The sequence below is a fragment of the Macaca mulatta genome, chromosome 4 (assembly GCF_049350105.2).
Source record: "Macaca mulatta isolate MMU2019108-1 chromosome 4, T2T-MMU8v2.0, whole genome shotgun sequence".
In the NCBI taxonomy this organism is placed as follows: Eukaryota; Metazoa; Chordata; class Mammalia; order Primates; family Cercopithecidae; genus Macaca; species Macaca mulatta.
Genome location: NC_133409.1, coordinates 165,298,333 through 165,322,950, shown reverse-complemented (window position 1 = coordinate 165,322,950; position 24,618 = coordinate 165,298,333). Strand labels below are relative to the sequence as shown.

General features: G+C 41.2%; 1 protein-coding gene and 1 pseudogene across 17 annotated transcripts in view; both read right to left on the bottom strand.

The window, feature by feature from the left end:
• Nucleotides 1-1,082: 1,082 nt before the first annotated feature.
• KIF13A (kinesin family member 13A) overlaps nt 1,083-24,618 on the bottom strand; it is a 230,127-nt gene continuing 206,591 nt past the window's right edge. For 4 of the 17 annotated variants that reach the window (XM_015135607.3, XM_078000922.1, XM_078000924.1 and 1 more), the window contains 11 exons: nt 23,677-23,801; nt 23,229-23,405; nt 22,398-22,490; nt 21,792-21,944; nt 19,811-19,888; nt 17,129-17,176; nt 15,577-15,688; nt 14,021-14,172; nt 13,226-13,330; nt 6,478-7,281; nt 1,083-2,716 (listed from right to left, as the gene is read on the bottom strand). In XM_015135607.3, coding sequence (XP_014991093.2) covers nt 2,696-2,716; nt 6,478-7,281; nt 13,226-13,330; nt 14,021-14,172; nt 15,577-15,688; nt 17,129-17,176; nt 19,811-19,888; nt 21,792-21,944; nt 22,398-22,490; nt 23,229-23,405; nt 23,677-23,801 — 1,868 coding nt within the window. In that variant the 3' untranslated portion in view covers nt 1,083-2,695. Of the gene's footprint in view, nt 2,717-6,417; nt 7,282-12,818; nt 12,861-13,225; nt 13,331-14,020; nt 14,173-15,576; nt 15,689-17,128; nt 17,177-19,810; nt 19,889-21,791; nt 21,945-22,397; nt 22,491-23,228; nt 23,406-23,676; nt 23,802-24,618 lie in introns of those variants that run through there. The other 13 variants (XM_015135612.3, XM_078000925.1, XM_078000927.1 and 10 more) reach the window with 4 other exon arrangements.
• Nucleotides 17,479-17,965, bottom strand: LOC106997814 (small nuclear ribonucleoprotein E pseudogene; annotated as a pseudogene).

The window sequence follows — 24,618 nt, the reverse complement described above, 5'->3', positions numbered from 1 at the left end:
AATAGCTGCTTTCCTCTTTCCAAACCCATTCTCTAAAATTCAAGTAAGTTTTGGGATTTTTTTTGGGTCCCTTCTCTCCTTTCCCAGGGAAGTCTCTACAGGGCACCCTTCTGTCCAGAACAGGCTAGATCTAATTCTTTGTAACTTCAGAAAGGGTATTTTGAACAGCTGAGATTTTTCTTTTCTTTTTTTTTTTTTTTTTTTTTGAGCGGAGTCTCGCTCTGTTGCCCAGGCTGGAGTGCAGTGGCGCGATCTCGGCTCACTGCAAGCTCCGCCTCCCGGGTTTACGCCATTCTCCTGCCTCAGCCTCCCGAGTAGCTAGGACTACAGGCCCCTGCCACCATGACCGGCTAATTTTTTGTATTTTTAGTAGAGATGGGGTTTCACCGTGTTAGCCAGGATGGTCTCGATCTCCTGACCTCGTGATCCGCCCACCTCGGCCTCCCAAAGTGCCAGGATTAGAAGCGTGAGCCACCGTGCCCGGCCTGCTGAGATTTTTCTGAAAAGATTCTGTAATAATTCTGTTTTTAGATAAGATTTTTATGATAAGCTACTTTCAGCCACTATTTCACAGGTGGCAGGGCACTGCTGCTTGCTGTAAAGATTTAAGCATCGTTAACAGGTGTAACATACCATGTCCTACCTGCTCCAGATAGCCCCCCTCCACCACGATGGGATTGGTCTGTCTGGAACTTGTGACACTCACCACACCCTTCTGTCCTCTGAAGGTGCCCAGTTTTCAAGAGGCCTGTCCGTCCATGACATGTCACCAGGCTGAACACAGAGAGTGACAAGCAAAGTGTGGCCTGCATCCTGGCTTTGCTACAGCTCCATCAGTAACTTCTCTGCCTCAGTTTTCCACCTGTCAAACACTTAATGTCCACAGTACCTATGGGTCTGTTGCTGTGAGGATTAAATGAGATAATGAATATCAAATGTTTAGAACAGTGCCTAATACACAGTTGACCCATAATAAATGCTAGCTGATATTATTATTAACACTACAGAGACATGCACACATAGAAATATGGTAAGTTAGATTTGAAACTAAAGGCAGGGTTATTAAAGACAAACAATTGATGTTTTAAAATCTGAATTACACGGTTTGTATTCTAAAACACACACACACACACACACACAGAAATCTGTACCAATTAAACACAATAAAGTTGAAAGGGGATATAAATTACAGTTTTTCTTTTTTTAACAGACAATAGTAAAATACTACAGTCAGCTCACTATACACACAAATCATGAACAGCAGCTTTTCATTAAGGTTTCCAATATCTTACTCATTTACCAACTCGAAGAACTTAAAAGAAAAAAGGTACAGCAGGCTGTGTACGCATTCTCTCTCTCTTGCTCTCACAACACATTTATAGCTGTACATCCAGACCGATTATACAGGCATCTACAGAATAGGTACAGAAAGGACTTTTGTAAAAATTTCCATACACATAATCCTTCAATGTCTCCATTCGTAGGAGAATTTTACAAATGAAGACATGACAGCAGGGTCATCTGTATTCGATCATCTCCTGCAAACATGGTAAAGTGTGAACCGTTGCACTTCATAGCTCAGTCTGTCTCCTCAGCATTTTCCAGAATCAAGCAAAATAACAGCAAAACCACACCACAGTGAAACCTACCAATCCAAAACAAAACCACACACACAAAAACACACAAAAATCAACACCTCCCACCCCACCCACGCCACCACAACTCCTGGCTGTCCTTGTGTTTTCTTACAGTAATACTGCTCTTTTCATTCCACCTGCCCAGCTGGGCTGAGCCACGGTCCAGGCAACTACGGAGTCAGAGCCCCAGTCACTGTCAACAGTTATAATACAATGTCAAGTCAGCAGGTGGTGGGGCAGGTGGAAGACCAAAGAATATAGCTGTGAGATTTCTCAGTGTGCTTATGAAACAAAGGACAGAGAACGGCAGCACGTGGCTTGGTAGCCAAGGGAATTATGGCACCAAACTTGCAGTCAAACATACATGTTCATACAAAAGAGTGGACAGCAAAAATGTTGTCTTATGTAAGTTCTTTGGTTATAAAGAACAGCATTCTATAACCTTTTCTGCAAAGAGGGATTTGCAAGCTCATTCTTAGGCAATAAAATATTTTTCATCTGCTCATGTTATAAGAGATCGCCCAAGTTGCTTTGTAACAAAGTCCAGTACCTTATGATTTTCTACAAATCACCTTTATCTGCATTTTAGTGTGCAGCCTTGTCTGTCTCCAGACATACTATAGATACACATTTCATATACATAATATATATTATTTATAAAAAACAGATTAGAGCATTGACTCCAGATTCTACAGTAAGAACTGATTAAAATTGTACAAGAATAAAGTCTCTTGAAATCTGCAGAGGTTTCTATACAGTGGAGGTGTGTAGTAAGTGCAAACAAAAATACTGTCACTTAGTTAATCCGGGATTTTCAGTTCTCTTGCTTTCTGGAAAAAGCAGAGGCTGTTGATTCACCCAAGTGACAAAGTGCCGCTTCTCCCGCTGGGGAGGGGAAAGGAGGTGGCCCAGGAAGTGCACGGCGTAGATTCTCCAGCTTCTGGTCTGAGGTCCAGCCAGGCGGCAGCGCGTTTTAAAGATGGGGCTGGTTCTTGCCCAAGGTAACCAGGTGAACAAAGACGCCAAGCTGTGGCCTGAGGAAGGGGTGCTTGCGGCTCTCACCGTGAGGTCGTGCCTCCCTGGAATGCAGAGGCTGGTGAGTTGATGCTTCTCATCCCCATCCGCCCACCTCACCCACAGCACCCACTCTCAGCCCAGTCCACAACCACCACAAGGGGCTCTTCCTAAAGGGACCCACAGGATTGGTTTTATTATGGAATCCAGTGCTGGAATTCACACTGTAGAAGCCCCGAGGTGATGTTTCTAGGAAAAGTAATGACAGTAACACCCAAAGTAAAAGTTAAAAAAAAAAAAAATAGTAACTTCTGGATGTGCAGTCTAAGTCATATCAGGGGTTTGAACAAAAGTCAAACTATGGTTCTCAGAAATTTTTTTTTCTTTTTTTGAGACGGCATCTCGCTCTGTCACCCAGGCTGGAGTGCAGTGGTGCGATCTCAGCTCACCGCAAGCTCCACCTCCCGGGTTGACGCCATTCTCCTGCCTCAGCCTCCCAAAGTACTGGGATTACAGGCGTGAGCCACCACACCCGGCCTCTCAGAAAAAATTTTAAACTGTCAAAACAACTTGTTAAAACCAATGTAGTAAAAACATTATAAATCAAAAAATCTTAAATTTTTGTAGAGACAGGGTCTTGCTATGTTGCCCAGGATGGTGTCAAACTCCTGGGCTCATGCAATTCTCCTGTTGTGGACTCCCAATGTGTTAGGACTACAGGCCACTGTGCCCGGCTCCAAAAAAATTTTTTTTTTTTTTTTGAGATAGAGTTTTGCTCTTGTTGCCCAGGCTGGAGTGCGATGGCGCGATCTCGGCTCACTGCAACTTCCGCCTCCCAGGTTCGAGAGATTCTCCTGCCTCAGCCTTCTGAGTAGCTGGGATTATAGGCATGTGCTACCACTTCCGGCTAATTTTGTGTTTTCAGTAGAGACAGAGTTTCTCCATGTTGGTCAGGCTGGTCTCAAACTTGCGACCTCAGGTGATCCACCCGCCTCAGCCTCCAAAAGTGCTGGGATTACAGGCGTGAGCCACTGCGCTCGCTCGACTAAAAACTCTTTAAAGGAGAAAAATCTCTATAATCCCATCATCTTGATATAACATTTGTAAACTTCACTTTAAACCATGATCTCTGGGAGGAACGCATTATTCTGGAAACTTTCCAATCCTTATCTTTTCCTGTTGGGTTCTAAATAATCTAGGCAATGAAAACAAAAAGGGGGTTGTTGCTCCTCCTCCCTCTTCCATGGGCAGTGCTTCCCACAGTATGGCCCTCAGATACCCCGTCTCCTATTACTCTATGGGGGTACAAGGGGATGGGGAGGAAGGAAGGTTTTGTGAATACCTTATTTCCCCTATTGCACACTGTATAAAGCAAAATCTTAGGGCTGGAGGGCAGTGACTCCTGGGAATTTGAATTTTTTTTTTAATTTTAATTTTTAAAATTATTTAAACAGAGATAGGATCTCGCTCTGTTGTCCAGACTGGTCTTGAGCTCTTGGGCTCCAGTGATCTTCCCACCTCAGCCTCCAGAATAGCTGGAACTACAGGTGCAAGTCACCAAGCCCAGGTGAATTTGAATTTTTTTTTTTTGAGACGGAGTCTTGCTCTATTGTCCAGGCTGGAGTGCAGTGGTGCGATCTTGGCTCACTGCAACCTCCGCCTCCCGGGTTCAAGTGATTCTCCTGCCTCAGCCTCCCGAGTAGCTGGGACTACAAGCGTGTGCCACCATGCCTGGCTAATTTTTGTATTTTTAGTAGAGATGGGGTTTCGCCATTTAGCCAGGCTGGTCTCGAACTCCTGACCTCTGGCAATCCATCCGCCTCATCCTTCCAAAATGCTGGGATTACAGGCATAAGCCACCATGCCCGGCCATGAATATGAATTTTTAAGAGGCCTGCCACACCCTCCTTGCCCCTAGAGTTTGTAGCACCTTTAGGTTTGAGAAGCAAACCTAATCTTTTTTTTTTTTTGAGATGGAGTCTTGCACTCTCGCCCAGGCTGGAGTGCAGTGGTGTGATCTCGGCTCACTGCAAGCTCCACCTCCTGGGTTCACACCATTCTCCTGCTTCAGCCTCCTGAGTAGCTGGGACTACAGATGCCCGCCACCACGCCTGGCTAATTTTTTGTATTTGTAGTAGAGATGGGGTTTCGTCGTGTTAGCCAGGATGGTCTCGATCTCCTGACCTCATGATTTGCCCGTCTTGGCCTCTCAAAGTGCTGGGATTACAGGCGTGAGCCACTGTGTCCGGCCGAAGCAAACCTAATCTTACACCAAAGAATTAAAGAGTCTTTGACACTGGCCTTCTTGACAAACAAGGGTTGACAAGCTGATGTATACCAGCCGTGCAGCTTCTGCTTTAGTCCAGGTAAAGAAAGTTGAAGACCTAAACAAATGCATGTATTGCTTGCAAGAACAGTGGTGAGTGACCATTATTATTCTTATGTCAGGAAAGGAAGTCTTTTTCTTCTTGTCAGAGATGACTGTTTAGGTTTTGGCAGTTCAGTAATGAGTATGCTGTATAAATGACCATACACTGAAATTTTAAGGGCTGGTATGGAAAGCAGGGGCAAAAGCGTTGGGACAAAAAGCCACATCAATGGAATAACTTGCTCAGCAAAACAAAGGGATAGAGTAGCACCATGATTATCTTACTTTTACCAAGCCTCTTTCTAGCTCTGTCAGTTCTTTATTTTGCTAAACCATGACTCTCCCATACCTTTTACAGTTGGGGGACCAAACAAATGAATGTGAAGGCGAATCAATGGTGGCACTTCAGAGCAGAATACTCAGAAGCAGAATATCTCTTATTTATGTAATTTGTGATTTTCCTTAGGAATAGTGGCAAAAGCTCATTTTGTTCTCATATGAAAATTAACCAATATTGATCAGGCACAGTGGCTCACGCCTGTAATCCCAGCACTTTGGGAGGCCAAGGCAGATGGATCACCTGACGTCAGAAGTTTGAGACCAGCCTGGCCAACATGGTGAAAATACAAAAAAATTAGCCAGGTGTGCTGGCACGTGCCTGTAGTCCCAGCTACATAGGAGGCTGAGGCAGGAGGATTACTTGAGCCAGGGAGGTGGAGGTTGCAAGGAGCCAAGATCGTGTCACTGCACTGCAGCCTGGGTGACAGAGTGAAAGTGATACTCCATCTCAAAAAAAAAAGAGAAAATTAACCAATATTATCAACTAACCTGAGTTACTTCCAAAGTCCAAACTTCAACTGCTGGTGGAATTTGCCTATACCACCCCAAAGCACTTTTCACCTATGGGCACCAAACGACTGTCTTTTTCCAATTCTACGATATATATGTTTTTCTTTCCACATTTTACCATCTCTGAAATTGGGATGTCTTACAACTGTTGATATGATAAAGTTTACCTGGCAGTATTTTTTCTTAATGATACAAAAAATAATGGATCATATAACAATCAAAGGAATCACAGATCTGATGAAATATGGTAGATGCTACCAGAATACTTTGGGAAAGCTGGTAACTAAACATCTCAGGGAACGAATATGAGATTGATCCTTATCCATCTTAACACTTAATTCAATACCAACCCATATACCAGGTAAAGAAAATCCACTGGTCCTATAATTTCACAGTTGCATTCTAGTTCCCAAAACAGACTTGCTCTCTGACAGAGACAGCTGTGCAGGAAGTGAGCCTGCTTCTTTGTGGGCTCATCTTTGCTGTCAGAAACATCTGGATGAATATTTCCTACCAAGTTGCTGTGGTGAAGGGCCTCTGGGGTTGGCATACAGTTAGACATACTCATCGACAGCACATAACCCAAAGGGCTGCCTCTGGAATTATTACCTGGTCATTCTCTAACTTGGAATGCAGCTGGCTGGGGTGGTGGAGCCCATCGGAGACAGTCTTGCTGCCTGTTTTATTTGGTAGGTTCCTCCTACTGGAAAGCTCTCCAGCAGAAGAATCTGTCAAACCATCAAAATCTTTTCCCTCTGACACTCCCATAAATTCTGTGAAAGAATGGTCTTCAAGGATGCTGGTGGTGTGTTCTACCGTCACCTCCCTGGGGCAGAATCCCCTGGCTGGCTGGCTAATTTTGCTGGGGCAGTTCTGAACTGAGCCATCTAGTTCTGAACATGAGCCAGTCCTGCACAGTGATTTGGAGTTTTTCTCAGGGATGCTCTGGGATGACGGGCTCCCTTTGACTAAGGCACTGTTTTCCTTGAGCGGCACCATAATTATCTTGTCCTTTACCAAGCCTTTTTCGACTTCTGTCAACTCTTTGTTTGAGGATGGCCTGAAATCATGCACAAGCGATGGTGTGGAGTGCTCGGTGGAGTCTGCATCCTTTGTCTGAACGGCCAGCTGGTCTGAGCTGTCACTAGAAGGGACCACCATGTCAGACAGGGTGGCATTGGAGGCACTGTGGGAAAAGTAGCCACTGGTAATACTGCTGGTGGTAGGGCTACGGGACACTTCTTTCTCCAAGACCCGTGAGTTTGACAGATCTACTTTAGAGGAAAACCATTCCCTGTTCTCCAAGCTGGCATTGTAAACACTGAAGTCAGCAAACTCCACAGGTACATAAGGCTGTGAACTTATTAGCTTCCTATTAATAGCTTCCAGCTCATTTTCTTCCTCCTCAGAGTCCTATAGAAGTGAAGCAAAAGTCAGTCATTAGCTCCTTGTAGCAACTGTACTGTTGAGATAAGTTTTAAATACTTGGTTGTTAAAGGCATTCACATTCACATGGTGTTCAGTGTTTTCTTTTTGTCTTTCCAAATTTGGCCAGATCTTGTCACCTATTGCAGACATAGGTATATCAGTATTCTCAGAGACCTGTGAGTATAACCCCCTTACCATCTAATATGAATGGGATTTAGTTCTTAAAGGCTCACTCAGTGCTAGTTAGAAATCATTCCTTCCCTGGTTTAAGAGAAAAAATGGAACTGAAATGCAGTGGACATTTTATTAGTTATTCAAAATTAGTTTTTAGTTGTGATGTTTTCTCTTTCTCATTAAATGAGCAGAGAAACAGGCAGAAGCAGAGAAGAACCACTCCATTTGTCTTTAGAATCTTCACCTTGGGAAGCAAAGTGCAGGTAGTTAAGGTAATTTGTAAAAAGTTTCTCAGCTATTTTACGGGGGAAAAGGGAGTAAAACAAAGAACCCAACTGCAAAAGGGCAAAAAACACAATTTCAACAGTCATTCTTATATTATGCTAAATATTGTAAGGCTATAAAATACTAACAATCTGACAACTACCGTCTTCTAGGATCTTTGAGAAGTATGAGTAGAAGGTTTGGCTAGAAGGTGAAAAAGGCATAGTAAAGTTTAAATGAAAATCTCCTTTGTAAAACAGTTTTCAAACCCTGTTCATAAAAATTGGTAAATACATGCAAAAGTGGGTGTCACCAATTCCCCAGTCTCTCTTCAAATGAATGACTCTTTTATATTTGGTAGAAAAAATGTGGGCATTTTAAGACCAAATAAAGTAACTGATAAACTCTCTAGCCATTTCTAATTAATCTCCGAAGCACCTAATGAAATCACAAATATTGCTTTTGAAATGTGTCTTTCATTCAACAAATACACACTGAACATCCACTACATGGCAGCCATTGTCCTAAGGACTTGGGAATAGCAATGATGAGCAAAAGAAGGCATGGTCCCTCCCCAGAGAATTACAACTTTGCGTCCTTGCTCTTAGAACAATCCTGGACTCTGCATGGATGGATAAAAAGTTCATTCACAGGTAAACTTAGACACCTCAAAAACAGTTAGCTTTCTTTCATTGGTCATCCAGTTTAAAGCATCTGTACAATTATAACTACTAGGTGCAGGTAAAGACCTGGAACCAAAACATCAACCTTACTCATTACGTTTGCATTTTGTTAATGTACCTATTTTATTTTTAAGATTTATTTATTTATTTATTTATTTATTTATTTAGAGACGGAGTTTCACTCTTGTTGCCCAGGCTGGAGTGCAATGGCGTGATCTCAGCTCACCGCAACCTCCACCTCCCAGGTTCAAGTGATTCTCCTGCCTCAGCCTCCTGAGTAGCTGTGATTACAGGCATGCACCACCATGCTAGGCTAATTTTGTATTTTTAGTAGAGACGAGGTTTCTCCATGTTGGTCAGGCTGGTCTCGAACTCCCAACCTCAGGTGATCCACCTGCCTCAGCCTCCCAAAGTGCTGGGATTATAGGCGTGAGCCACAGTGCCTGGCTAGGATTTATTTATTTTTATTTATTTATTTACAGACAGGGGTCCCGCTCTGTCACTCAGGTTAGTGTGCAGTGATGCAACTGTAGCTCACTGCAGCCTCAAACTCCTGGGCTCAAGCAGTCCTCCAATCTCTGCCTCCCGAGTAGGTGGGATTACAAGTGTGAGCCACTGTATCTGGCCCATAAATTTGCATTTTAATCAAGGTGTGTGGGGGGAGGGCGATATCTTCAAGGCGTGGCATATATGTGTTCACAAATGAACATAAATTTCATCTGTTTAGATTAGTAGTAATATTTTCTTTTGCATCTCAAGATTCTACATACCTCAAAAAAGTTTAATACTCTTTTAAATGCTTCTCAGCTTTTAAAATAATTGTTTTTATAACTTAGTTGTAAAAATGTGACTGAAAATAAATGTGTAAAGGAATTGGCGATCTTAATTCCTTAGCTGTTAATCAAAGATGAATATCAAATATCAGTGATAAAGTTCTTGAAACTGGCAAAACAAAATTTTTGGCAACACTAATCTCTTCCCATCTTATCTTTATCTGCATTCTAAATTAAGTAGCATTATCAAAAAAGTAGGGTGGAACATTCTTTCCTAGGGTTGGGGAGAATGTTGGTGAAGGAACAAAAATTAAACAGAATTGTGTGAACCAGTAGCCTTTGCCTATATTTTCTAGATTCTCCTGCCTCAGCCTCCCGAGTAGCTGGGATTACAGGTGCCTGCCACCATGCCTGGCTAAGTTTGTATTTTTAGTAGAGACGAATTTCACCATGTTGGCCAGGCTGGTCTCGAACTCCTGACCTCAGGCGATCTGCCTGCCTTGGCCTTCCAAAGTGCTGGGATTACAGGTGTGAGCCACTGCACCTGGCACAAAATTAAATTTCAAGTGTTTGTATCTCTTCTATTTCCTTTTGATTTAAGCTGGCAAAGAAACACAATTCTCCAAGTCCAAGCATACCTGATGCAATTAATTACTAAATTACTATTTACTATAATTAATTACTAAAAAGTTATTTACTGCAAGGAAAATCAAATTTAAAAATGAGAATTAGTAATCTGGAAGTATACGCTTGAAGTTATTTCTTCTTGAGACCAAGGAAAGGCCTGTTATCCTAAAATACAATTTTGCTGAATGAAATATGTAATCATGAATTTATTGAGTGGAAATAGTTGTAAATTTATCAAAGATAATAAATTATTCCTAAAGGATTAGAATGACATTAATAAAACTAAGAATCTACAAAGCCCCAAGAGATGAAGTTCAAATAGGGAGCAGTTCACAGTGGGGAAAATAACCCATAAAGCCCAGAGGGAAAGACTAAAACAGTAGGGACAGCTTCTTCCAGAAAAAGGAAAACTTAGTAGAGATTAAACATTTTCCAATACTTAAAAGGAGATTGAAAGAGTTATTGCCAATTAAGGGAGGATTTAATTGGCTTGAACTTGTATTTTGAAGGAGTTTGGTTTAGACTTTTTATACCAGAAACATCATTTCTCATTATATCTTAAGAATAAACTAAACACCTTCCTACAATGTCTTAAAGACAAAGATAATTAAAAGCCTATCTAAAGTGGTACATGGAGTCAAGTTCTCAAGCTTCTCTATATCTACAGTCTTCATTTGAGTTTTGCAATTTAACTTATGCAGCTGATATTTACCTATAGAGAAAACACCTTGATTTTAAAAAGGGATTGAAATCCACATTAAAGCAGTGACTCTTTGTAAGGACTTTCCTTGATTAATGCAATTTCCACTCCTATTATAATCATGTCGTGCTGTTCACCAGAGGTCTCTGTTTGCAGAACTGTACCAGCCAAGGGCTCCAGTACTTCTGTCCATGGTACTGAGGAGTGAGCGCTTTGAAGAGCAGCTGCAGGGCATACTGGAACTGCACTATTTTTGGAAGCACCTGGAGTCACTGGAGTCCCCTCAATTATGCTGAGGAATGGGGCTCTTTGGTCTTATGCTCTCATAAACTGTGAGACCTTAAGGAAGTTGCTGAACAATTATAACCCTTTGTTTCTTCTTCTGTAAACGAGAGGAATAAACCACATGCTATCTATGCAAGACCTAATAGAAGGGTCGTGTGGATACTGGGAAAAAAATCACTGACTTTCTGCTATTCTCTATGCTTTATGACTTAAAAAGACTCCAAAAGCATATTGTTGCTTCTGTCTTAAGTCATACGAGACATGAAGTACATCTAAGTTACTATGGTAATTAGGTGGGTTAAACAATAACAGGAACAATGTCTTGATACTGTCCTTCTCAAGAATGATTTCAAACTCTCCTCATCAGTGTGAACTGAGTCACTCTGACTGTGAAAGAGTGGAAGAGAAAAGAACGTGAATTAGTCACAAAGGAAGAAAACAGTTTATACCCATTTATAAGAGAAAAAATAAAATTAACATTTCCCAAGGAGAAACAAGAACCTCAGGTCAAACGAACAATGCACTTAAACTCTACCAAAACACCCTGAAAAACTGCTATCTGGAATGAGTTAAAGAGCCCAAATGCCTCTTGGGTGCAGGGTGCTCAGCAAGCCCGTTTCCTATGGAGAGTCGAGACAGCTTTTTCAAGTAAGACTCCAGCAAGAACAATAACACCATCAAATCCTCCTTACTGTACTCCACGGTGCATTCAGTCATAGAGTCTAACTGCTGCTCGAGACTTCCTGGGTCAAGGGAATCTGGTTTCATCCTTCCCTCTGCTAGCTGAAAGCCCTGAGATGGGCTTTATTTTAAAATATCAAAGGGAAATTGAAGAAAACATGAACCTAGCTCTGTGAACTGTGAAACTATCTGCTGAACAGTCCAGAAGGGTCATTCAGCAGTCTCTTGATGGTGTTGTACCAAAATGTATTGTTGCAATAGGTTTAAATGGAGTGGCTGTGTACCACAGGGGTAAGTGGCATGCCAATAACCAGATCCAATCAGACACAGAGCCAGAGAATTGGCAGGGGAACAAACTAGTCATTTGGCCTTTTTAGCCCACAATGCAGCCCTTATTAATTGAGCAGGGGGTGGTCAGGTAAGTGAGGGAACAGCTCAGTAAGATTTGGAGAGATGAAGGAGCAGCTATTAATGTGCAGACTCTTCTCCATGAAGAACTAGGACGGGACATTGGGATAGAGGGACAGGGAGAAACCAAAGGCAGAGGAGGGGAAGAGAGATGAAGAAATGGAGGGAAAATGGTGCTTTTCTTCTTTCTTCACGTTAGGAATGAGAAGGTTGTTTCTGAAGATCCACCCGCACCCCAAGCATGCAGGTGGGTGGCCAACTGCACATCCGGATTCAGCTGCAGTGAGTTAGTTCTCACACAGTGTGCGTTAGGAACTGTTAAAGGATCTCACATTAATGAGCCTTGGGAATGGGTGTGACAGGGTGTCACTGGGAAATGAGACTCTCTACATTCTTCCCAATAGAGACGATCAGATGTGACATAAACATCAAGCAGTCTCCTGTCTCCCTGAGGTGGTTTTACTTTTTCAAAGCCTAGGAAGCCACAGGAGGGTGAAAGCTGAGACAAAAAAAATGAGAGAATTCTTTCCAGGCTTGAGAATAAACAGGTTTATTTTTTTATTTTATTTTTTTTTGTAAATTGAGGTATAATTTATAACCTAAGGTGCCAGGTATGCAGTGTTTTTAAAACTATATCTCAAATTTATAATTTTAAAACCAAGTGCTAAGGAATGAGGTTTTGCAGGTAGAGTTTCAACCTACCTGTGGCAAAATATACATAAGCCATCCTGAATGCAAGGCTGGCACCAAGGTATTGGAATATATTTTGCCAGCTAATTAACAAAGGCTACCTTAGACAGTGAGATGATGAAGGGTGATTATGATAGACTTTAGTGCAGCTCTAACTACAGAATTATCTTGGCAATAGCATCAGGCAACATAAAAAAGCTTCCAAACATATCCACAGCTAAATGCATGATTACTTGCTCCCAGTAAGTGCAATTCCTCTAGGTAGATTAACTTCAGAGTCTGGGCAATATGTATAGGCACATTAGAAAGATTTCGGTATTAGTTGAAGAGATCTCTTTGTTACACTTTTTATAAACAGCAGAAGCAATAAAAGTGCCTTTCTCCCTTTTTCTAAACAAACTTAAGCAAAAAATAAATAAATAAAATAAAACTGTAGGTCATGGCCACATCCATGCAAAATATCATTACCAATGGTCACATTTTTATTTTCTTTAAGACAAAGACCTTTTTATTTTCTTTAAGACAAAGACCTTTTATTTTCTTTAAGACAAAGACTTAATTTTTTCTAGCACTTGGATGATTGTCTGTGAAAGGGCCTTAAACCCACCACCAGGCAATATGACAGAAATGGTTCCGGAACTTACAATCTTCTTCTCACGTTTGCTATTGTGTTCTACTGGCATGCTGCTGCCATTGCTTCCTGAGGGTACAATGCAGCCAGGGTTATGTGCCTGAGGTGGAGGCATGCTCTGCAAAGGTTAAGACACACAGATGCATCACACACAAAGACGACGACGGCCAAAATACATATTAAGTACATGCAAGTTAGAAAAGCAGTGCTAACACTCTTATTACATGTGAGTAATGCAGCAGCCAATTCTGCAGGCCAGAGTTAAACTACTGGAGAAATATGACAGGAATAAACAGATTCTGTGGCAAAAGGCATAATTAGTCTTATTTTAAAAAAACCGCCTTTTGACCAGGTACAATGGCTCACGCCTGTAATCCCAGTGCCTTGGGAGACTGGGGCAAAAGGATCACTTGAGGCCAGGAGTTTAAGACCAGCCTGGGCAACATAGCAAGACCCTATCTCTATAAAAAACAAAATTAGAAATCCCAAAAAGACAAAAAAGAAAAATACTTTTAAAAAAGGCCTTTAATCTTTTCAAAACACCTAGAAAACATCTTTCTCACTTGAAACATAAAAAAATACTTTGAAAAGCCATAAACACAAAGAAATAAAACCATAGCAGCAATAACAAACAAGAGATTCTACCATGACTCTGCATGCTTCAGAAAGAGGAATTCCAGAACGGGATCCATGGAGTGATGACCATGCATGTCTACGTGCAGCACTCAGCTTGTTAAGGCACACTGCTGCTTCACAGGCGACACAACTCTGCTCTATTCTGCATAGTACAGACAAGTCAAGCATTTACCTCCTGGCTTAGAAGAGGCCGTGCTTCAAGGGCTATCCTTTTCTTATGCTCCTCTTTTACAGGCATCAGGGGCTTGAAAAACTTTGGCGGCTGAGGAGAGAATGCTTTAAAAGGGCTGACAGTTAAGGCATGAGGAGTCTCTGATGTACAACCTGGGAAAGATGAGAAGTTATGAGGTTACAGATACTGAATACTTTTTAAGCAAAACATAGGAAATGAGGCAATGACCCAGCCATGGGAATATCTAGGAGAACAATGAAATTCATAGGCTAATATTTGGCTAAACATTAAAACAGAGGTACGCCCACCCTGTGCAACATAGGGAGACCAGTCTGTAAAAAAATAAATAAACAGATAGCCAGGCATGGTGGTGTGCACCTGCTGGACTTGCTACTCAGGAGGCTGAGGCGAGAAGATTGCTTGAGCCCCAGGGGTTGAGGCTGCAGTGAGTTATAGCGGTGCCACTGCACTCCAGACTGGGCAAGACAGAGAGAGACCCTGTCTAAAAACAAAAACAAAAAACCAAAAAAAAAAAAACCAAACAAAAAACCCCAAAAAACTATGGAACAGATGTAGGCAAGAATAGAGATAAATCTGTGAAGTCACAAAGAGTTACTAAAGTGCTAGTGTGTGTGAACAAGGTGAGATACCAAATTTCTTCACTCTTTTCAAGATCCAGCTTAAGCACCACTAACCAGACCAATTTCAGCTCATGCTGATTTTCCATTTCTCTGAATTCTCACAGCCCTTATTATCTGCATGTTCATTTTGGCACCTTATCATTTAACATCTTATTTTCTGTGTATCTTATTTCCATAATTATATTTTAAGACAGAAAGTAGAGGCTCAATAAGTACTCAATGAATTAATACTGTGTAAATTTTCTTGCGAGCCTCTTTTTTCTCCCCCATTGGGCCACCCTGCTCTATATGACTAAGAGAGGACAATTCTTTCTTGCTTGTATCATTTCTTATCTCTTTGGCCTCTTTCCTCCCTTTCCAATTTGCTAGTATAATGGCAAATACACCTTATATTTTACCTACTGATATAAGGTATAAGGTAACAGAACTGATACATGTGGCCAAAGAATACAGTTCCCATTAAGGCACTGGTAGACTACATAATTTAGGTAATAATGTTACCATGAATCAAACTCATTTTGGGTATCATTTTTGAAAACTGCTTTATGAATCAAAGTCATGTTCTTTTAAAAATTCCTTTCAGTACACAAACATGACAGAGCTGGATATTCTTCTGGTAGAAAATAATAGGATTTGCGTGTGTCTCAAAACTGGACTTCAAAGTCAGGAAATGATATATGAAAAATGATTTGGAAGTTCTAAAGTGATATACAAAAAGCCTATTTGAGTGATATGTTGGATACAAAACAAAAATAAATAAGTGAACGTGATATGTTCCATTCAGTAAGACAGTTTTGAATCATTTAGTTAATTAGAATATCAGCTCCATACCTTATTATATGCCATTAATGAAAGACATTTTTTCACGCTTTTTCTAAGTAATTACAAAGAAATATCACTGCAAAATAATCTCACCACTGCCTTCTTTATTCCTTCGAGGAGAATCCCTGGGTAAAGTTCCATAACATGCTACATCTTGGTAACTGGAGCTGTAGTCAGACATGTCCATCTGGTTCTCTGGCCAACCCTACAAGGTAAAAATACGAGTTAACTGTAATTGAGTCACTCTAAAATGAGAAACAAAGCCCAGGTTGGAGTTTCTTCTATTTTTTTTAATGGCAGTATATGCTCTTATTTTTATTATGAAATATGTCAAATATACAGAAAAGGGCTGAATATTGTTAAAAATACTGTCATACCCAAGGTATACCCAGAGTGAGTAAACGTTAATATTTTATTATATTTGCTCAAAGGTTTAATAAAATTATTACAAATGTAGTGTAATCTTTTGGTCCCATTCATCTTCCTTCCTCCCCAAAGGTAGTCACTTTGAGCAATGTGGCATATATCCAGAGTGACTTGGTAATTTAATGACCAAATTGAAACACTCTCAGAGGACAACTGTTCCATCAGTAATTCTGCCTAGGTAGCAGGCACAGCTGGGACTGTCCAAGGCAAATTTGGCAGTGTGGTTACTCTACCTATATTTGAGATTTAGAAGTTTCAAATAGGCATAAAGTATTGATATACAAAATAGAGAAAACTCTGGCATATCATACGAGCTTACTTAATCTTATTTCAACTTCTCAGAAGTTGATTGCCTCTGAGGACTAAATTTTAAACTTCTTAAGGACATAAATCTGTGCTTATACCTTTTGGATCTAGTCTCTAGCACAGTAACTCATATATAATATGCATTCAAGAAATATTTGTTGAATAAGATAATGTTGCAATCTGTCCTTAATTTTAAATCTCGTTTTATCCATTTGAAATAATTTTGATTATGCTATGGTGGATGTAACACCTTCTCCAATCATTTAGAGTTAAACCCACAAACACACAGATATTTATTCAATTATCTGTGGTACTGTCCTGGTATGGAACTTATCATGGTAAGTAACAACGTAATACTGAAAGTGCGTAGCAATTAGCTGGGCATGGTGGCTCACGCCTGTAATCCCAACACTTTGGGAGGCCAAGGCGCATCAATCACCTGAGGTCAGAAGTTCGAGACCAGCCTGGCCAACATGGCAAAACCCCATCTCTACTAAAAATACAAAATTAGCCAGGTGTGGTGGCAAACCACTATAATCCCAGCTACTTGGGAGGCTGAGGCAGGAGAACCACTTGAACCAGGGAGGCGGAAGTTACAGTGAGCCAAAATCGTGCCACTGCACTCCGGCCTGGGCAACAAGAGTGAAACTCTGTCTCAAAAAAAAAAAAAAAAAAAAAAAGTGCATAGCAATACCACATCAAGTATTTGAATCTGGGAATGGAGTTGTGGAGAGAGTTATTTGCTTACAATTAAGATGGGAAGCCCAGAGATTTTTCTTTTTCTTTCTTTCTTTTTTTTTTTTAAATGACAGGATCAACCAGGTAAGGCCCAGAGATTTTAAACACACCAAGATCCCACAGCTTTCCAGACTGAGATTCTGCTGAAAACCCAGCCATGCCCATAGGTGCATACCTTATCATCTTCATCAAAGCCAGAAAGGTCTGGTCGGCTGGAAGAGACCTATAAGAGAAGAATGGTTTTAGCAATATGGTTTATATATTTAATATAATTTTTTTTTTATATAAATAAAAAGAATGTCACAGTTGAAGCCTGTAGTCTTCACTCTTTCCCTCCTCTTTCTTCCCTCTCCAGGAGTAGTGAATACTCTCAATTTGGGGTTTATTTTTCCCATACAAGTTTTATATAATTGTATGTGTATATACTCATAACCAATAGTTAATATTATTTTGCATATTTTATTTTTTATTTTTTTATTTATTTTTATTTTTTTAATACAAACAATCCCACAGCATTTATTGCCATCTTGTATAACACAAGGGTAATCAAAACAATATGAATAAATGTTCATATTAGACAAAGGACATATAAAAACAAACTGTATTCTTCTCAACAATTTCTCACTTCATTGATCATTTCTAGTTGGAGACACTTTGTAGCAGAGTAATATTATCTCCTTTCAGCATGATCCGACCCAGTTGTTTTCTTGACTTTTTTTTAGAATGAATCTCTTCTGCATCATCTAATACAAGGTTCATATATTCATCAAAACCAATGATACAGCCTTCTATTCACATATTCACTTGCTCGTAGAGCCACACCTGAATCCGGGATCTATTTTTAAGTATCTGAAGATGAGGTTGATGGGCTGCACCATAACCTTCTGTACTTTCTGGCCCTGGCCATGGTATGCCATGGTGAAATTTCTATTTTGCGTATTTTATACTTCACATAAGTGGTATCTTACTACATACAGTCTTATTCAATAGTCTAGACAAGTATTGATATGTGTACTATTTTTAGTATCATTTAGTTCTAAATACAACTTGTATATTTATGAGAATCTCTAGAGTATATATCTAAGGGATGAAATCTCGGGGTTGTACATAAAGTATGAGTATATTTTTACTGCTTTTCCATACAGGTTTTAGAATCAGCTTATCAAATCTTACAAAAAATTCTGTTGAGAATGATTAGCTTAAGGACATGCCAATTTTTTGATACTGTGAATTCTCATCAATGAGCATAGTCATAGTCACTATTTCAGTATAGTCCTTCTTTTTGGGGATAGCTGTATTCAGGTTTTCTATTTATTCTTGATTCAGTTTTTACAGGACATTCCACTTTATTTAAGTTTTTACATTTATTGGCATAACATTAGCTTATGAGGTCTCGCTATGTTGCCCAGGCTGGTCTCAAATTCCTGGCCTCAAGCAATCCTCTCACCTTGGCTTCCCAAAGAAATCTAAAGTCTTGATCAGACTGAGGTTGAAAAAAACTTGTTTTTTTAGATTACTTCATAAGCAGTTTTTCTTTATTTTTTTTTGAGACAGAGTTTCGCTCTTGTTGCCCAGGCTGGAGTGCAAGGACACAATCTCGGTTCACCACAACCTCCGCCTCCCGGGTTCAAGTGATTCTCCTGCCTCAGCCTCCCAAGCAGCTGGAATTACAGGCAGGTGCCACCATGCCTGGCTAATTTTGTATTTTTAGTAGAGACGGGGTTTCTCCATGTTGGTCAGGCTGGTCTCGAACTCCCGATCTCAGGTGATCTGCCCACCTTAGCCTCCCGAAGTGCTGGGATTACAAGCGTGAGCCACCACGCCCGGTCTTCTTTACTTTCTAAGCTAGATGTTTACCTAATTCTTTTTCACTCTATTTTTTAATATAAGAGCTATAAATTTCCTAATAGTAGCCCTCATTCTCTCATTTTTTTCTACTGTCTAGTATTCTTCTTTATACAGAATTATAGGGAATTTAGGGCTAATAATGTCTAACTAAGTACCACTTTAACTGCATCTCACAAACATTGATCTATGTACCATTTTTATTCTCATTTAGTTATAAATACATCCTAATTTCCATCATAATTTCTTCTTTGAGAGATGAGTTCATGAAAAGCATTTTTCAATTTACAACTACGAGTCGTCTCTCTTATCTATTTCTAATAAACGCATTGTGGTCAGAAGAAGTAATCTGTGTGATAAGGACTACTGGGATTTGCTCTGTAGCCCACTGGAGGACAATTTTTGTAAGTGGTCATCATGTTTAAAATAATTTTCTGGCAATTCTGGAGAACAGGAAGGCAAATAAGCCTGTGGTTTTCCCTGGAAAGACCTTACTTCTACTCAGCTGCTTCTGGGAAGCGGCTGCTTTGAAGTGGTCCATGCACTAATCTGTCTCTGTGACAGTGCCCCCCCTGCTAGAATCAGTTTCTGTCAATTGGATTTTCTAGATGAACTGGTTGAAAAAAATAATCAAAATGGTCAAAGGAACAACTAGGCACTCCAAGAGTGCCTACATGCAGCTGACCCTGGCAGAGCCAGCATCCAGGGACTCAGCTGCCAGGATTCATAGCTGACTCCACCATCTCTAACCAACTAAACTCAATTTATATCTTAAGGAACTTCTTTCAAGGAGATAATTTGCTGAATAGGAATTCACAAGATTGAACAAATGGCTCAGTCTTAGACAACTGTGCTCCCTGGTGTGCGTCCCTGGTACAGAGAAGCAGGCTACACTTCGGGATGCCCACACCAGGGCCATAAGCTCTATTGCCACTGTGTGAACCCTACCTTCCCCCACCCCAGAGCCTGAGACATGTCACATAGGAGCAGATCCTTGGCAGGATGCACTTACATTATGAACATTTGGTGTACTGAGGCTCCTCCGAATGTGCCGGGCTTTGGTGGAAAGTGCTTCTTTGACTGTGACGGCCTGTAAACACAATAATTTGAAAATAACACTTTTTTTTTTCTTCCAGAGATGGAGTCTCACTCTGGTGCCCAGGCTGGAGTGCAGTGATGCGATCTCAGCTCACTGAAACCTCCGCCTCCCAGGTTCGAGCAATTCTCCTGCCTCAGCCTCCCGAGTAGCTGGGACTACAGGCGCACACCACCACACTTGGCTAATTTTTTTTTTTTTTTGTATTTTAGTAGAGACGAGGTTTCACTGTGTTGCCCAGGCTGGTCTCGAACTCCTGAGCTCAGGCAGTCTGCCCACATTGGCCTCCCAAAGTGTTAGTATTACAGGCATGAGCCACCGCACCCGGCCATTACTTTATGTTTTATTTTAATTATAAAAGTAACATATGTTTATTTATAGATTTAAATATAGACTACATCAGTTCTATATACACACACATTTATAAAACTGAAATATTATTTTACCCATTTATTATTATTTGCTTAGCAATTTATCAAAAACTTTCTTTTTTGAGACAAGAGTCTCGCTCTGTTGCTCAGGCTGGAGTGCAGTGGCGCAGTCTCGGCTTACTGCAACCTCTGCCTCCCAGATTCAAGCAATTCTCCTGCCTCAACCTCCTGAGTAGCTGGGATTACAGGTGCACGCCACCACACCCGGCTAATTTTTGTATTTTTAGTAGAGACGGGGTTTCACCATGTTGGTCAGGCTGGTCTCAAACTCCTGACCTCGTGATCCACCTGCCTCAGCCTCCCAAAGTGCTGGGATTACAGGCGTGCACTATCGCGCCTGGCCTCAAAAACATTTTTTTAAGATAAATAAAACTGCAGGGTGTGGTGGTTCATGTCTGTAATTCCAGCACTTTGGGGGGCTGAGGCAGGTGGATCACTGAGGCAGGTGGATCACAGACAGGAGTTTGAGACCAGCTGGCCAACATGGTAAAACCCCGTCTCTACTAAAAAATACAAAAATTAGCTGGCGGGTGTCTGTGGTTCCATCTCTCTGGAAGGCTGAGGCACTACAGTTGCTTGAACCTGGGAGGCAGAGGTTGCAGTGAGCTGAGATCGCGCCACTGCACTCCAGCCTATGCGACAGAGCAAGATTCTGTCTCAAAAATAAACAAACAAGTAAATAAAACCAGGAAAACAGCAGAATGAAAGATATTTATGTTGTGAAATTTTTATACAGGTGGACAGAGAAATGTAGAAGAGGTACCTCTAACCATATATCTAATTTGCAAAATGACAATGAAGTGTGATGCTGTTTGTATTTTGTTCATGGAGCAATTCAGGTGGGATTTCCACTAAGGGAAGATTTTTCTGACAGATGCCAATTACATTCCTCCTATTAATCAACACCCACCCCCCATAATGTCAACTACTGCTCCTATGAAATGACATATCTTGTCTTATAGTTCCATTACTTAGTGGATTATTTTCTCTTGAATGTCCTGTTGTCACCTCAAAAGTTAACTCAGGTCTAAAAATCAGGGAGACAGTAATAGTCTGTGGTTAAGCATATGCCCTTTGGAGTCAAGCTGTTTGGCTTTACATCTGACTTTGTACCCCTTCCTAGCTGTGGAACCACGGGTGAGCTAGCTTAACTTCTGTCAGTCTCAATCTGTCATTTGAAAATGGGGATTTCAACAGTACTTACCTCAGGGGGTTACCTTGAAGATTAAATGAAATAATATATCTAAATTGCTCAGGCTCAGTGCTTGGCAAGTAGGGAGTATTCAATGAAAGTCAGTCACTATTTTTATTTTGGTTACTATTTTGCCAGAGTCCTTTCAACAGAGATGGCTCAAGTGCTCCTTCTCTGATAGATTTAGTGAGGTATTTGGTAAGTAAATTCATATCTGTCCACTGGGGGTGAAGGCTGGTGATTTCATTCTCGGTCCAGATATTCAGTTACTTGCCTGCCGGAGCCGTTCAAGACTCAGAATGTTTTCCACCTGCAGCACGCCTCGAGTGTACTTCTCAATGTACGTCTCCCCATCTGATGTGCCTTCGTTTTCACTCCTTGCTGCCAGGAGAGCCAGCGTTTCCCGGTCTTCTATCTCCTCAGTTGCCTAAAAGGACAGGAAGGAATTGACAATACTTTGATGTGAACAATGTTTTCATCCAAAGTGTGGTGAGAAAATGTTTTAGAAGTCTGGAGAATGAACACATTCTCCATTATTTAGATATTGATATTTTTTAATATATATAATTTTTTTTTTTGAGACAGAGTTTCGCTCTTGTTGCCCAGACTGAAGTGCAAAGGCGCAATCTCAGCTCACCACAACCTCTGCCTCCAGAGTTCAAGCGATTCTCCTGTCTCAGCCTTCCTGAGTAGCTGGGATTATGGCATGTGCCACCAAACCCGGCTAATTTTGTATGTTTAGTAGAGACACGATTTCTCCATGTTGGTCAGGCTGGTCTTGAACTCCCGACCTCAGATGATCCACCCGCCTCGGCCTCTCCAAGTGCTGGGATTACATACATGAGCCACCACGCCCGGCCTAAAGTAGCATATATTTTACCTTTGGTATATTGGATACTATTTCATAGGTTACACCACAGGAATAAAAAATATTTTTCAGGGATATTCTCCTCTTCAAACTCTGTGTGAAACTCTGGTAGGAAAAAAAAAAAAAAAGCTGGATTAAGCTATGTGACAAAGGTAAGTTATTTTGTATTTTACAAATTGTAAAAGCATTACCAGTTAATATGTTTTTGATATGCACAATACTCAGCATAACAGAAAAAAACCGAAGCTAAGAATCCCTGTCTCCAACCCCGAGGGACACTAACGTCCAGCTGTTAGTTGAGAATTTGACTACAGAATCTGTAGCATGTTCAGGATTTCTGTGGTTGCTTCTCTCTCCCATTTGCTGCCTTCCTGTGATCTCTCCAGGGTTTAATCAGTCTTTCCTGAGATGGCTAGAACAACACTGGAGAGGATCAGTTTCACTAGCACCTCTGAGATAGCATCCGTCAAAGCAGTAGGATAGGGATTTGTTTGGAGTCTGCCTTTTGTCCTGGTTTTGTCACTCACCTGCCTGGACCTGGTACTTAATCTCTCAGCCTCCGTTTTTCTACTTTTCAAACAGTGAAATATCACAGCTTCACCGCCTGGTAGGATTATACCTCTCCAATCAGTCAAGGTGAAAATGCCCTTACTGGATGACATTGACCTCTGCTATCCTAATGCCCACTATCTTGGATAAATGAGAATCAGACTCTAACTCGGCCAGGATGGTCATGTTTTGCACATCCCCTACATTAGCACCAAAAAACACTGCTTTGTGCTAGATAGGGGGAAAAAACTTTGAGCTCAGAGCCAGAATGGCAGAATCAGGCCCTGTTATTACCTGTTTGTTGTAAATATTGGCTGCAATCCGTTTTCGTAATACTAACTCCATAGCAGCAGGGTGGCTGAGTTGAACTGTGGTTTTCACAATTAGGTAAATCCTTTCATTCTGTGGTGTGACCCTATTCAAGTGAACAGAATCATGCACCGAGGAATCCCAAGAGGCTGTGGCTGAAACCTACGAGTGAGGGAATGATGAGGAGATGGAAACAAGACACAGGTCAGCCGTAGCAGTTTTACAGGGCATACAAGAGAAAGAAAATAAATTCAAATCACTGTAATCAAATATTTCTTTCCTCACCTTTTTAAAACAGCAACACAAATGTTCTGTTTTTTAAAGGCCCCAGTCTTTCTCCCCAAAGCAAACTATAGCAGTTGAGTGGGAAAGCAGGCCCACAGGCTTGTGTGCTAATCTGAAGCCTTTTAAGAGAAACATGGAGGTGAATTACCTCATCATCACTGTGCTTTATGATGGGCAGGTAGAAAAACTGGCTGCCATGCTCCTTAGGCAGAATGGAGTTCACGCCGGACGCATGGGGGCCGACAAGCTGCTCATTGGCACTGAGGTCATCCGCTAACCACATCAGGGGCACAGAAAAAACAGTAGGGGAAAGTCAGTTTTTCAGCAAACACCCAAAATTTAAATATATGCTTTTTACAGTTGACGTTTTTTGTGTGTGTTTTGTTTTGTTTTGTTTTTGAGATGGAGTCTTGCTGTGTTGCCCAGGCTGGAGTGCGGTGGCGTGATCTCAGCTCACTGCAAGCTTCACCTCCCGGGTTCACACCATTCTTTTGCCTCAGCCTCCCGAGTAGCTGGGACTACAGGTGCCCGCTACTATGCCCAGCTAATTTTTTTTTTTTTTTAGTAGAGACGAGGTTTCACCGTGTTAGCCAGGATGGTCTCGATCTCCTGACCTCGTGATCCGCCCGCCTCGGGCCTCCCAAAGTGCTGGGATTATAGGCGTGAGCCACTGCGCCCGGCCTACAGTTGACGTTTACACATAACACATCTTTACTTTTTCTTTCATTCCTTATCCTGCAGCTGAAATAGAGACTCCAAGACTCACAACAGTTTTTTTTCTTTTTTAAAAATTATGTTTAATAGAGATGAGGTCTCACTATGTTGTCCAGTCTGGTCTTGAACTCCTAGACTCAATGCATCTTCCTGCCTTGGCTTCCCGACGTGCTGGGATTACAGTTGTGAGCCACTGTACTTGGCTTTTTTTTGAGACAAGGTGTTGCTCTGTTGCTGATGCTTGAGTGCATGGCCTGATCATAGCTCACTGCAGCCTTGAACTTCTGGGCTCAAAAGATCCTCCTGCCTCAGCCTCCTGAGTAGCTGGTACTGCAGGTACACACCACTATGCCTGGCTACTCTGTAAAATTTTTTG